A 14,342-nucleotide genomic window follows, 5' to 3' on the forward strand; every position below is an offset into this window, starting at 1 on the left:
TTTGTTTGGAAGCATGCCAATGCCGAACAGAACACCAGAGCATGGAGCTGTGGATAGCGGAAAAAATAAGACTGCATCCCTGAAAATAAGAGCACTTAAAGCATCTTTGGGAGCAAAAAAGGGTAATATAAGACACTGTCTTATTTTAGGAAACATGAGTAGCTTATATTGTTTTTTTTGATTGGGAGGAAGGAGTCAAATAAAAATTTTGGTGAAGTCAAAGGCCACACTCTGCCTTGAAGAATCCAAATTCATGTTTTTCAGGGCTGCCGTAGTTGTTTCAGTGAGCATTATTCCATGATAGTATCATCCTCATGATACCTGAAGCCTCCTCCTACAATCTCGCATGATCACCATTTACAATGCAGTCTATATTTGAAGACAAATTTAACTTTTTCTGCTTCTGTGGATCTACCTTCAATTTCTACAACTCCCACACTGCCATGGAATGCATAACAGAATTTGTCATATTGGTTCTACGCTGTAAACGTTACATACCCATGATACGAGCACAAGACTATGGATTTAGCAACTGATTACCAATATTAAAATATTCTGGAGATAATCAGTGGCACAGTTCTGGATTAGCATATCTTGGACTGGATATCTCCTTGGGGATTTAAGCAGCATGAGAAATTTCCTTAGGAAAGGACACCCCCATCCCTCGGGCAGGAGACTTTCCAAGGAAATGACATCAAACAGTTTTCAAGGCAGGCAGGTTCTTGTATTTCCTTCACTTTCTAAATTGTTTGTAGTGGATCCTCAGAGACAAAGGACTGAATGAGTATTCTCAACAGTCAAAGTTAGGAGCCCTCAACAGAATCTGCTGATGTATTGTCAGTAATATGGATTATTACAGGCTTTCCAAATCTGAACTAAGAAATTTTAAGGTGATTCCTCCTGGCTTCTTTATTTTAGCCCTAGTCAAAGTAAGTCAAATGGTTGTTCTTGTTCTTTTGAATGCCAGTTCCATAAAATCATGTAGCATGCTTGTCACGTCTTTTAAAGCCAAGCGTCTGTTTGATGAGATCAACAATATTCTGGGACCAATGAAAAGCAACTAAAATCTTATAAGATTCTTCAGAGCCAGAGCATGCACTCCAGATGTCTTTCATGGCTTTCTGAATCAATGGGCTAAGTCTTCAGTCCTGTTCCCCTGGAAAAAGTAAACCAACAAGTAACGACATATGAAGGTATCACCCAGTTTTACCTTCCAGCCCAAGAAATGCAATATAATTCAATTCTTTTTTTTTTTTACTTTGCCTAGTGTCAGCTGTCAGATGTCGACATAAGGACCAATATTCTGTTATATTAGATGTTTAGCATATTGGAAATCTTTAATACTTCACTGCTAGATTTTTCTTTTTCTGCTTTCTACGAATTTTTGAACACAACTGCCATTGAGGTCTAACCGTGCCACCTGCCACTCTTATTTCCTCCATGTCCTCTGTCACAACTAGTAAGCAGCATTTCTGCATGATATAAAAGCCCTGTTTCCATTCTAGGTGGCCACTGAAAGCCATGACTATTATAATAAACCCAGAGGCGTAGCTCCAAGGGGCTGGGGTGAGGTGGGATTGTTGTACCAGGCCTTTTCCGAAGAGTGTGGTGAGAGTTCAGGGGAGACAGGAAGCGAGGGGCTTTCTGGGGCGGAGGGCAGCACCAGTACTGGGTCCCTTTCCCCTTGCTAAGCCTGTAGAGCTAGACCCCTAAAAATTCCAGCAGCTTCAAGATGAAATGAACATGCTTTGAGAAAATCCAAGAACCACAACCATCTGATTTTTTTTAAATTATAGAATTGTTAGCAGGTGACACAAAGGGGGTTAATAACATCTTTTAAAAAAATTATCAAGAGGTTTTTTTTTTGCTACAAGCTGAGCGTGCAATCATTTAAATCATCTACTTGGTACTGAAAAGCATATTTTGTACTGCCAGTAGAGTCCTGACCAGAGTTTAACCCTGCTTAAGGGAATAATATACACCTCTCTGCAACCCCAAAAGTAATACAGGTGGTGGAGATGGAGGATTATGAATACCTTAAAGATTTATTTATAATCAGTGCGAGTGACACTTCAGCATGGAGCCAGGGTTGTATAGTGATTAAGAGTGGTGGATCTTAATCTGGAGAACTGGGCCTGTTTCCCTGCTCTTCCACATGAAGCCTGCTGGGGGACCTTGGGCGAGTCACAGTTCTTCAGAACTCTCAGCCCCACCTACCTCACAAGACTGTCTGCTGTGAGAGGAGAGGAAGGGAAGGAGATTGTAAGCCACTGTGAGACGCCTTATGGTTGAGAAAAGTAGGATATCAATTCAAACTCTTCCTCTTCAGAGCTGCATGAGGACAAAAAAGACAGGTTCCTCCCCTGGGAGTCTGTAATCTCATTTTACACAGCAGGGAGAAAGGAGGGAAAGGGACTGAAGAAGGAAAGGTAAGAAGTAGCGTCTGCTTATGATGACTTCCTTTCAGGTGGGAATGTGCATTCAAAAGGGAGATACACAAGCAGCAACTCTGGTGGTGGTGGTTGTTTTAAAACAGGTAAGAAGCAAATGTTACAGTTCGTGGGCAGTTTTTGACATGCAGGTCTTGGGAGAACAAAACCAATTTGAGAAGGAAGTAGATGTGGGGAGTCTCGTCCATTCAGAATCGCCAGGCACATAAGTCGGTCTAGTAGGGGACTTATGGACCCGCTTGATCGTACAACTTCGGCGGAAGGAAATCCATGAGGCCACAGAGTTTGGGAAGGAGGCCTTTCTCAACAAGCAATATCCATATTCAATTCCTGAATTATAAATTGGATGGAGAAGGCCTATGGTAAGAAGTGTTTATCTGTGAAGTACCAAAATGCTTGTTGTCATAAAGAACAGGAAAAACGATGCCTACATATTGCAGCCATACCCTAAGAAATGATGACATAGGGCAGAGGTGACAGACACCCCTGACATAGGGCATGTCTATGGATTCTGAAGGTATCCTTCCGGGCCACGCAGATCTCAAGAGTGGAGTGGGGAAGAGAGGTTTTGTCCTTCCCAAGATGTTGTACCAAAGTGAGGGACTCTCCTGCCCCACCCCCAATATATGAGTTACTGGTAGCTGCTCGCATTCATGGGTGAAAAGGAAAAAAATAAACTGGAGAGACAGAGGCCGTATCTGCACGGCCCGTTTCACAGCCACAGAACCTGGAAGGCCCCAGGCACCGCCGGTCCCGCAGCAGGCAGCAGCAACCTGGCGCCTCTTCCCCTCCCCAGAGGCGGCGTCAAGAGCCGCCCTAAACAACTAACCCTTTAAGGGTTGTTGTTGTTGAAGAGATGTCGTCTTCCCTCTTGATTAGCCAGTGCGGGAACCCCTTTGCCCGGCTGGAAAGCGACTTATTAGCTTTCGTCCCAGCCCACTTACTGTGGCTTCCCTGCATTAAGCCTGCGGAAGCGTGGCGGCCGCCACTTTGTCCTCCGACCTCCAGGGGTCGGAGGGGCAGCGTCAAGCCCGAACTCTGTGTCGAGGCGAGGAAAAGCGCAGAAGCTGACTCCGTCGCGGGAGCCGCCCTGCCTTCTACCGGCCTCCCGTTGCCTGCTCGCACGCTTAGCGTTAGCCGAGCAGGCTCCCGCTACGCCGGCGGAACTCCTGCCGGCGTGGTGGCGGTAGAGTGTGCAGAAACGTCTGCAGCTTAGGTAGGTATAAAATCATTCCTGGTGAATTTTCCAATTCTTGGGAAAGAGCAAGTATTGCCCCACCCCAACACATGTCTTATAGGACTCGATGGGAGCCACAGGGAACTCCAACTCAGCAAAAAAACAGACTGTCATTGATTGTCACATAACCAGAAGTTATCAAGCTGGACACTTGAAGGACCAGTCCATCTCCAGTCCACAGAAACCTCACCCCGAATGTGCCTGTTAGATTTGCCCACTTTTACTTTGGAATCTCAGTCACTTAAGAAGAAGTTGGTGCCTCACACAAGATCCATTTTTTGCTCCCAGCTACTGCTGGCGTTCCAGGCCCGCGGCTGGAATCCGCCCTCACATGCCACAGCCCGGGAAAACCATGAAGTAAAACAGTTGGCGTGCTTTGTGGTGCAACGAGATGGATTAGTTTATGAGCAATGCGGCTGATGGGAGAGAGAGACAGACCACCACAGAAGAGTGTGTCCCACTTGAGGCACCTCGACAACTTGATGAGCTGGGGGTGGGGTGAGGGAATTCCCTTCCCTCCCCCAACAACTGCAGTAAAAATTGTTCACTGCTTTGTTCTGACAGAGAAGCTATTTCTGAGTAGGAGTTCCCCAGAACCACAAACCTGCAGCTGTTTAGCTATGACTTCTGGTGGGAACTTAACCAGGTTTAAACAACCTGTGACCTTAAGCCAAAAAGGTCATGCTGGAGTTTTCTGGGCTTTGCTGGTGGACTTGAATGGCAAAAGCAAGGGGGCAGTTAGGCACTAGAAAGGCCACCGTGCCGGCTTCCCCGGGTCGTATTTTCCTAAAGATCATAAAATGTGCAAGTCTTGATTAAAATGTATTTATTTTACTTCATTATACCCATTTTTTCCTCCACAATGAAGACCCAAAGTGGCTTAGAATACTCTGTTTTATTCTCACAACAATCCTGTCAAGTAGGTTAAGCTGGGAGTATCACTGGCTCAAGATAACCCATCAAACTTCTACGGCAGAATGGGATTTGAACCTGGGTCTCCCAGGTCCTAATCTGACACTCTAATCACAAGGGCTTCCAAAACGTGTAGCTTTACAGCATGAGTGTCCAACTCTGGCCCTTCAGATGTTCCCATCTGCCCCTCCCATCAGCCCCTGGAAATTGTGGTCCATGAACAACTTGAGGGCCAAGAGTTGGACACCCCAGCTTCACAATGTCATCCAGAGCACAGCTGCATACCTTTTAGGCTGCTATTTTCAAAGGATGTAAGCTCTGAGGTGCTGTGTGTTTTCTGGGCTGTATGGTCGTGTTCTAGCAGCATTCTCTCCTGACGTTTTGCCTGCATCTGTGGCTGGCATCTTCAGATGATCTGATAGTATCTTCTACCTTGCTATCTTCATTGTTACTCACATGCTACATACTTCATTGTTACTCACTTGCCAGGCTACTTCGATTCAGATGCCCTCAGCTATTGACCTTGCTATCTTCATTGTTACTCACAGGAATATATACTCCACTTGCTTTCCTTTCCTATTAACAGATCCTCTGAAGATGCCATCCACAGATGCAGGTGAAACGTCAGGAGAGAATGCTGCTAGAACACGGCCATACAGCCACACAGCACCCCATTGATTCCGGCCATGAAAGCCTTCAACAATACGATGTAAACTCTGCTTAGGATGGCGCTGTTAACTAAATGACCACATATAAGTTTTCAATAAGAAGTGGGGACAGAGCTGTATTATTTCAGTCATTACAGCTTATCTAGGGCAGCATAGTTCTCTGATACCGGCATCTAAAATTATAAACATACACAATGCATTGCAAGTGAAGAGGAATGCAAAAGGGAAAACTAACGGGAGGAACAAAAGTCAAATCAGCTAAAAGTTATGCAGGCTTATATCAGCAACAGCAGAAAAACCAAAGGGAAATCTTGGCCCGCTGCCAAACAGGGAGGAAACTCAATCACAGAGCAAGAGGGAAAAATCTTCATGAACTCCAAACAACTGCACTGCACTTTGTTTCTCTTCTCAGCCAAAAGACTGAAGGAAGCAGGCGGTGCACTAAGATAAATATTAAGAATTAGGAAGTATATAACCATGAAATTGGGAGTTCACTACGTTCCAAATAAATATGTCCCCCAAAACTAAAGCTCTGATCGGCATCTAATTCTGGCACAGCTCCACTTCACACAAGGTTTGAAGGAAAAGGTCTAATCCTTTCTCGCCTTGCTGGCATCTGGTTGCAATGCTCACCCACCCCACCCTTGGCAAACAGTAGCTCAAAGTCCTCAATATATCTGAAACTGGAATGTGTTGCAGAGTCTTCTGAGGTGTCCTGGAGGGCTCCAGAACACGTTCTGTCTTTAGCAGGGGCAGATATACGCGTTGCACAAGGTATAAGCACCAACTCAATTGAAACCATCATGCCTGGGGCACAGTTTAGCCAGATGCACCATGCACAGCCAAAATGTTGTTACGGAGCATTCAACAATGGTGCAGAGATCTCTGGAGTTTTGTTCACCCTGTCTTGTGTTTCTTTTTTCCTTCTTTGACAGTGCCAGGGGTAGGTGTCACCCCCAAAAGGGGCCAAATTGGGCCTCTGGGGTTCCAACTAGTGAATTCTGAAGCAAAGCCTTACCTAAAATATGTCATCACCTCTCCATTTATACCGAACATCACATGCTTATTTGTATCTGAATCTTATGCTGATCATTTTCCATAGAGGACCTTTTGCTGAACTATACTTTTAAGCCAGGATTTCTTGTCATGCCCTGCCCAACCCCTTTATGGCAACTGTTAATTTATAATACCTAATATTTACTATTGTGTATCGTATTTATTACACAGTGATGTTTCTCTTTCTTAATCCTGTCCAACAACTCTCAAAGTTATTTTCATAATTTGGAAACCGTGACGGTATCTTGTGAACTAGTGCAGGCTAATTGGTCAAGAAGCCAGATCATAGAGAGGAGGGGTTTTTTTATCTTGTCGTCTCAAGGTGTCACTTGAGAGACTAGGGAGAAAAATGGCCATTTATCTAACCAAAAGACCCAAGTAAAAAAACAACAAAGACATTAAAACAAATAAAGTAACAGCAACTATTTAAAGAAAGGTAGTTTTTAAAGGTGACTGTGCTAATAAATGACAAAATGAAGAACTACTGAATGTAAAATATCCCCTACATAGCAGCATTTTCAGAATATCTGACATTAGTCAACTGCGAACATTTGGCCAGTCAAACAACTGTCAAGCCAAAGCTATTTCTTTGCCTTTCCCCCTTTGGTTCACAGGGCGACTTTTACACAGTAATTCACTTGTCTGGAAAGAACTGTTTAAGATATCCATTCAGGGGAGGGCAATGAAGAGAAAACAGCAGATTTTATTAAATGCTGGGCCAGGAGAAATAAAAAGAAGAGCAAAAACAATTTAATCAGCAGCAAGAACAGATAAAGGGTATTTTGTTAAACGGGGCCAGACAACTGCTACAAAACCCATGCATGTCCCAGGAGCCTTACAACCAAATCTAAGAACTGTCATTCAAAGCAAATCAGTTTGATGCTTGGAATTCTAACATTCCTATGGGGCATTGAGAAGCCTTTCTAACATCAAAATGCAGGAACAGATTTTGTTTGCTGTTACTGTACCCCCACACCCCCAAAGGAATCTGCTAAATAATGTGCAGTCATAAATGCTTTTCCAAGTCATACTTACTTTAACGAAAGAGAATAGTCATGCTTGCTAGTTTGACTATTCCTCACTAGATAGCTACATTCTTTGCATAACCGCAACAGGTTTTCTGCATCTGTCCGACTGATTGCCCCGTGATACCATCTACAAAAGAAACCACACAACAATTAAATTTTTTTTTGGAGGGGAGACATTTTCAAAATATTTGTATCACATAAGAAACTGTAACCAGCTTAACTTTATAAATTTACATTCTGCAGCAGAACGTGGCAGAATTCTGTACCATTTCAAACAGTAGGTGGTGATGGTTGTCTATGAAGACAGAGAGAGAGTCTGTGTCTGACCTGGATAGCTCAGGCTGGCCTGATCCCATCAGATCCTGGAAGCTAGGGCGGGCTGATTATGGTTAGTTCTTGGATGGGAGACCACAAAGGAAGTCTTGGGACTCTACTTAGAAGCAGGCAGTGGTAAGTCACTTCTCTTTGTCTCTTGCTTTGAAAACCCCACGGGGATTGCCAAAAGTGGGCTAAGTCTTGATAGCACTTTCTATCACCACTTTCCACCAAACACACGATTGACAGGAGAATAGCAAATGTAAATATACTGTAAGCAAAAGACTAGGAAAAGAGCACACCATGGCACTTTGTACTATGGACCTCATAGCTATGGTCACATTTAGTGACTCAACAGCTCCTGACAATAGAAGAAGAGTTTGAATTTATACCCCACTTTTCTCAACCGTAAGAAGTCTCAAAATGGCATATGAACTCCTTTCCCTTCCTCTCCCCACAACAGACACCTTGAGAGGTAGGTGGGGCTGAGAGTGTTCTGAGAGAACTGTGACTAGCTCAAGATCACCCAGCAGGGTTCATGTGGAGGAGCTGGGAAACAGACCCGGCTCTCCAGATTAGAGTCCACCAATCACGTGGAGAGTCAGCCGCTCATGTGGAGCAGGGGGGAATCAAACCTGGTTGTTCAGATTGGACTCCACCGCTGTTACCCACTATACCCCTCCACCCAAACTATAACACTGCAAGTTAACTTACATTTGCTTTTCCAGTGGGATTGTTGGGTCCACTCTTTCCCCGAGGATACCACAGAACTCAGGGCTACCGTGCTTGATGGGTTTGAAGCCTCCTCCTGGTGCTCGAAGCTGTCGACGCCGATCACTGGAAGGGGAAGATTGCCTCATTTCTCCGTTGAACTGAGCTGGAAAAAATATTCAAGCAACAGTTATTTCCTAAACTCATATCAAATAACATGTGTTTTTTTTAAAAAAACACAATACAGAATAAAAAGCCTTAATTCTAAACCACATGAAGCACAGTTCTCTTGGCATTATGTACTTCATTATCCTACCCACCTTTCTCCCCAGTGAGAACCCAAAATGGCTTCTATTGTTTTCCTCTCTTGCATGTTTATCCTCACAACAACCTTGTGAAATATGTTAGCGTGACGGTGTATGGCTGGCCCAAGGTCACCCAGAACGCTTCCATGGCAAAGTGAGGATTCAAATCTGAGTTTCTCAGATTCCAACCAAACACTCTAACTCGCTAGTGTCAAACATGGGGTCGTTGGCTGGATCTGGTCCCTTGAGAGGGCTTGTCTAGCCCAAGAGGCTGGGGAGCCCACTGTGGTCTTGCCAGCTGAAGCAGCTGCCACCTTAATGCCAACCCTTCTCATGCCGTTCTGGCCCGGTGAGCCCACTGTGGACTTGCCAGCCGAGGTAGTCATCTTCCTATAGTAGATGACTACAACAATCTGGGCTGGCTAGGCAGGTAAGCCTGTTGGGGGCTTGTCAGCTGATGAAGCCAATCCCCTCCCCCAATGGCCCAGTCTGACCAAGTCACATTTATCCAAACAAAACTGATGGGTACAGTGTAGAAGCCTAATTAACAGAAGAACCACTGGCCCCTGGCTGCCAATTACAGAAAGGGATGAACCTCAGGCACAAATATTTATTTAAAGTGCAAGAGTGAAACAGTGCGCACATGCAAAATGTGCAAAAAATTCCTATGACACAGCAGGAGAACAATGTTTGTCATTGCCAGGGAAATTGAACACTACCAGTTCCAACCTGGCATGAAAGTTCTCAGCTGCAAAATATTGAGATAGACGCTGATATCCCAGTCAGTTGACAGCCAATACAGACCCCGGTATAGATGCAACAAATATACAGCAACTGGGGTGCTGTGTAGTTTCCGGGCTGTATGGCCGTGTTCTAGCAGCATTCTCTCCTGACATTTCACCTGCATCTGTGGCTGGCATCTTCAGAGGATCTGATGCAAAAACTATACAGCAACTAGTTGCAAAGCAAGCTGAATGCAGTCTGCATTTTTGAGAGTCTTCCTCAGTGCTAATAAATGTCTTGCCGAAATAATCCAGGGTTATGGAAAGGAATCAACTCTGGTTTCCCTGATGCCCATGAGATGTCTAGAAGCCCGTTTCATGGGAGCTGCTGAGAATGCACGTCTTCTTTTTGACTCTGCTACTTGGAATAACATAAGTGACAGTCAGCCAACTGTTCTTGTTTCAGGCTTATTTCAACATATTGGGATGGAAAACTTTCATGCCACATTGGGACTGATAGTGTTCCGTTTCTCCGGTAATGTAAAACACTGTTCTCACGCTGTACAAAGCGTCATAGGAATATCTGCACGTTTTGCACATTTGTGTCATGTCCAGGCCAACTAACAAATGAGTCCGACACCCCTGCCCAACTGTTATATGGACTTCCAGGTGTTCAATAACCAAGGAAAGTGTACACAACTGCAATTTTAGACCCGTTCCTCTCAACGAAGGCTTGAACGGCATCCCGATTACTCTTTTTGAATGCGGACCTACAGTCTCCAGCTCAGAATTCATTCCAATACATTTGTACTACCAGTCCAAAACCAGTTCAAGGATAAAACATTTCTTAGCTGTCCAATCAAGGTGGATTAGAGCTGGAGCAAAAGAGAACTGTCAGGGCCAATTCCTTCACAACAGTGCAAGTCAAATCAACGTCTGGTGAGAAAGAAAGATAAACTCCAGCTCCCATCATTTCACAAGTCTAGAATGAACAAAACATTTTCTGGGCAACTGTCCAGATTCAGATGCTTAAATCTTACTCAGAAATGGTATATGCAAGAACTGGGGTTTTTTTTGGAATGCAAACTCCTCACATTGCTTGGCAAAGAAAAAACAGATGTATCTTCCTCATTATGCACTTTATCCAAGGGTAATGAGATTGACAGGCATATGTGTCTGCATTATACTTGTGTATATGTGTGTGCGTGTGTGCGTGCGTGTGTGTGTGTGTGAGCGAACACAGGTGTTCTTTGTTGAAAGCTTTGTCTGATCTGTATTCCAATTTAAAGACTGAGGCACTCTCTTACGTGTGACCAAACAAGCTGGAGGCCGCAGCCTTCAGTAGAGTTCTGCTTTTTCAATATTTCCAGCACATCACAAAAAGACTGGGGAAACTCAAAGGAGGGGGTAGCCTGTGCCTGTTAGTTTAATCAGCAGTTCTTATTTCAGACAATCAGACATTCAAAGAACACACTGAACGGTACAGAATGGAAACTCTCTTAAGTGCTCTGTATTTTTGCACTGTGAAACTAGCAACTGTATTTTTGCACTGTGAAACTAGTTCTGCTGAATGCTTAGACTGGGGTGTTTGAGACTTTGACCAGGTTAAGCGGGAATGCTGGGACACTGGGAACAATCCATGGATGCTGTTCCCAGAAGATCAGGAGCAGATGGGGGCTTCTTTCCTTGTTCCAGTTTGGCTTCCCTCCTTATCCTTTTTTCTCCAAAGCAAAGATCCAGTCATGGCAGCAAATATACTTGGCAGGAAGTGGTGGAAAGAGGAAGTAACCTTTCAGGGCAGTACACAGAGCAACAGATGCTTGGTCAACTCAACCTTTGCTTTTCTATACATCTCTGCAGAACAGCCCTGCCTAATGCTGGTTCCTTGAAGGGGAGATGTTTCCCCAACCTGATTTGGAAGGGTGAAGGACAATTGCCCCACTGCCTCCAGAGGACTTTCAGGCAACATGGGAAATCAGAAGGTACACATTCCCGGGTTGATAAGCAAACTCTTCTTGCTGCTCAGTGGGGTTAAAATAAGAAGCAGCCTCTCGTACAGATTGGGAGATTTGAGAGTGCAGAGGGTTACATGAAGCAGGGGTATATTTGACAAGTTTCCCTCTCCCTCACCACCTCTACCACCAATCCTGAAAGTTTACCTTGTTGTAAAGTAGAAATTGATGAGGGGATTGTGAAGCCAAAGCAGGAGAACAAATAACCACTGCTTTTTCCAAGGAAAAAGAATGCATACGGGACAGAAGTGGTTCAGAAACTCTGTGATACCCAAGACCCTCCGCAGAGTTTCTGTAGCTCTTCTGGGCTGACAGATGAGCAAAAAACAAACAAACATTTCAGACTAAACACACGCATTAGCCAACACAAGTTTCAGTTTCTCTCCCACTGTTCAACTGCAAATGCACAAAGCAAGAGTTTTCAATGCATTTGCTGAAAGTTTCTGACTCTGCTGATAGTCATGCTGCAAAGCTGGCTGGCAACTGCATTCCAACCTTCCTTCACTGTATAATACATGCAAGGCTGGTGCCTACATTCCCTGAAGTGGAGCAGCTTCCAGGGCCCCAGGGCTGCCAATGACAGCCTGCCTCCCTTGCTGCCCATGTGCCCTTCCCTGCACACACTTGCTTGTCAGAACTCTGCCATCCATGTTACCAGCCCCATGAACTGTCCAGCATTGACAGGGAATCTGAGAATGCAGGTGGTCAGACATCTCCTAACGGTGTGAGGGAAGGATGCACTGGTATGTGGGTTAGCAAGTGGGAAGGGAGGAAGGGCTAGTGATAGGCAGAAGAGAAAAGGGGCCCCTCTGTAGTCTACGCTCAGGGCCCACCAAAATCTGGAACTGGCCCCTGACTACATGTGTGGCTCACTGCAAATTTGGCCGATTTCCACAGATTTCCAAACTACCTCTGGAGGAAAAAAAAATGAGTTTAGAACCTAAAATACCCAAAGTTCAAATTTTGCATTTTTCTTTTTGGATCGAGAGAGAAATGTGCACAGCGGCTGCCAACATTTCCATGTGTAAAATTCAAGATTTGAGATTCTTGGAGAGCTGGGATAAAATTTCATAGCTTTGCCTCTGAGTGGGATTGCAGGAAATTATTTTCAAGACAAAGATCCCCCCATAATTGGTCGTAAGGCTGGAAATGCCCTTGGATGAACAGCTGAAATTGTTTCCTTTATCTACTGAGATTGCTCTTCAGTTGCTTTATTGTCAGTGCAGCTATAAAACAGAGAGCAGTAGTTCTAGGAATTTATATGGTTTCCTGACAAAGACTGGAAACATATTGAAGGAGGGGACACTCAATTTCTTTTAAGGAGCTAGACAGCTCCCTAAATATTCATTTAACTGTACATGTCTGAGAATGTCTTTAATGAACTGGAAGCTTAAATTTTATAAGAGTATAAAAATGAGGGAGGCTCCAGAACAAAGTTAAGCAATTTAAAAGTTCATTGCTCATACTCATTTAAGCAAAAACTCCCCCATTGAAATGGGACAGAGAACAGTATATCCTTTTCACTGCATACAAATACAGAAAACAGACATGCATGCCATTGTCACAAACTCTGTCCTTCAAGCAACGGTGCCACACGCACTCAGGAAAAGTTTGGAACTGCGTGAAAGGCATAATTACAAAAAGAATTCAACTAAATTAAAGTGCTCTGAAACTCACAACATCGTAATCCAGAAGGAAAGGTGGTGGGAAGAATTAATGGATGCAAATGCTTTACAAAATTTAATTAGGCTTCACATATTTATTCTGCAGAAGAGCAATATCCAACATTGATTGCAATGCTTTATGAAAGATGCGCGCATAATCCCTTGAAAGAATATTTGTGTTTAGACAAATCACACAGCCAAACAGTAGCAACGAAACCTAATACACTTATGGTAACCCACAAGTAATTAAAAACAACAAGCAATTAAGTAGCATTATTTAATGTATCGGAAGTCAAACAAGAAACTCTGCTAATTGTGCATGCGAGGGCTGGAAGAAAATTTCATCTTGAAATGCCAAATGCTCAGTAAATTCTAAGTGCACCGTTTACAATATCATGTTTTTAAAATAAGAAATTCTCATGGTAGACTTGCTGGGAAGCTGGGGATTTATTTACTTAACGATTTTCAACCTTTTCATACATTTACTTTGAGACAAGCAAAATAAGTAATAAACAGAAGGGAAGAAAACATGGAGGGAACATAGTGTGTGGGTTCATGTACAGCATGCTTTTACCTCAGCGCCTCAATTTCATTTTTTCTTGCCACAAGAAAACCGAAGAGGAGCCAGGCCGCAGTGACGGCGAATCTTTTAGAGACCAAGTGCCAGGGGCGGAGCAAGGGGAAACTGCACCTGGGGTGCGGGTGCGCCCCATGCCCCCACCCTGCCCTGGAACGCCACCAGAATGCCTCGAAACACCACTGCCACGTCCCCAGAATGCCCTTGCCACGCCCCTGCAGGGGTGCATGCCCAGTGCATCGCATCCCCCTAGCCCCCTTGGCGCTATGCCACTGTCAAGTTACCAAACTGGGGCGACAGCACGCGTGCCCACAAAGAAGACTCTGAGTGCCACTTCTGGCACACATGCCATAGGTTCGCCACCACTGAGCCAGGGAATCTGGGAACTACAGAACAATAATTAACCTCACTAAGGGAATCTAAACCCTCCATTCCCTCCCACTTGATTGTAAGGCACAGCTCATCTCTCTGAATAATTACTACACTGTGTTCTAGATGAGGCACTTTAGAACTGATATTAGTAATATACTTATTTCCAGAACCTAAAACAGGTTCAGCAAACCATTTCCTCTGTAGGCAGTTACTTTGGGCTGCTGGGAACATGCACAGTGCCGTGCCAAGCAGAGTTATTTTGCTTGCTTATTTCCTGCATGCGTGCCCTGCCTTTTCCCAGTGGAGACACAAA

At 44.3% G+C, this 14,342-nt stretch overlaps 1 protein-coding gene across 1 annotated transcript in view; it reads right to left on the minus strand.

The window, feature by feature from the left end:
- Positions 1-14,342, minus strand: part of SHB (SH2 domain containing adaptor protein B) — a 179,632-nt gene that overhangs the window by 31,507 nt on the left and 133,783 nt on the right. Inside the window, exons 4-5 of the mRNA XM_048504287.1 lie at positions 8,381-8,543; positions 7,359-7,478 (exon numbers count right to left, since the gene is read on the minus strand). Coding sequence (XP_048360244.1) covers positions 7,359-7,478; positions 8,381-8,543 — 283 coding nt within the window. The remainder of the gene's footprint in view (positions 1-7,358; positions 7,479-8,380; positions 8,544-14,342) is intronic.

This window comes from Sphaerodactylus townsendi, linkage group LG07 (assembly GCF_021028975.2).
Source record: "Sphaerodactylus townsendi isolate TG3544 linkage group LG07, MPM_Stown_v2.3, whole genome shotgun sequence".
Classification (NCBI taxonomy): Eukaryota; Metazoa; Chordata; class Lepidosauria; order Squamata; family Sphaerodactylidae; genus Sphaerodactylus; species Sphaerodactylus townsendi.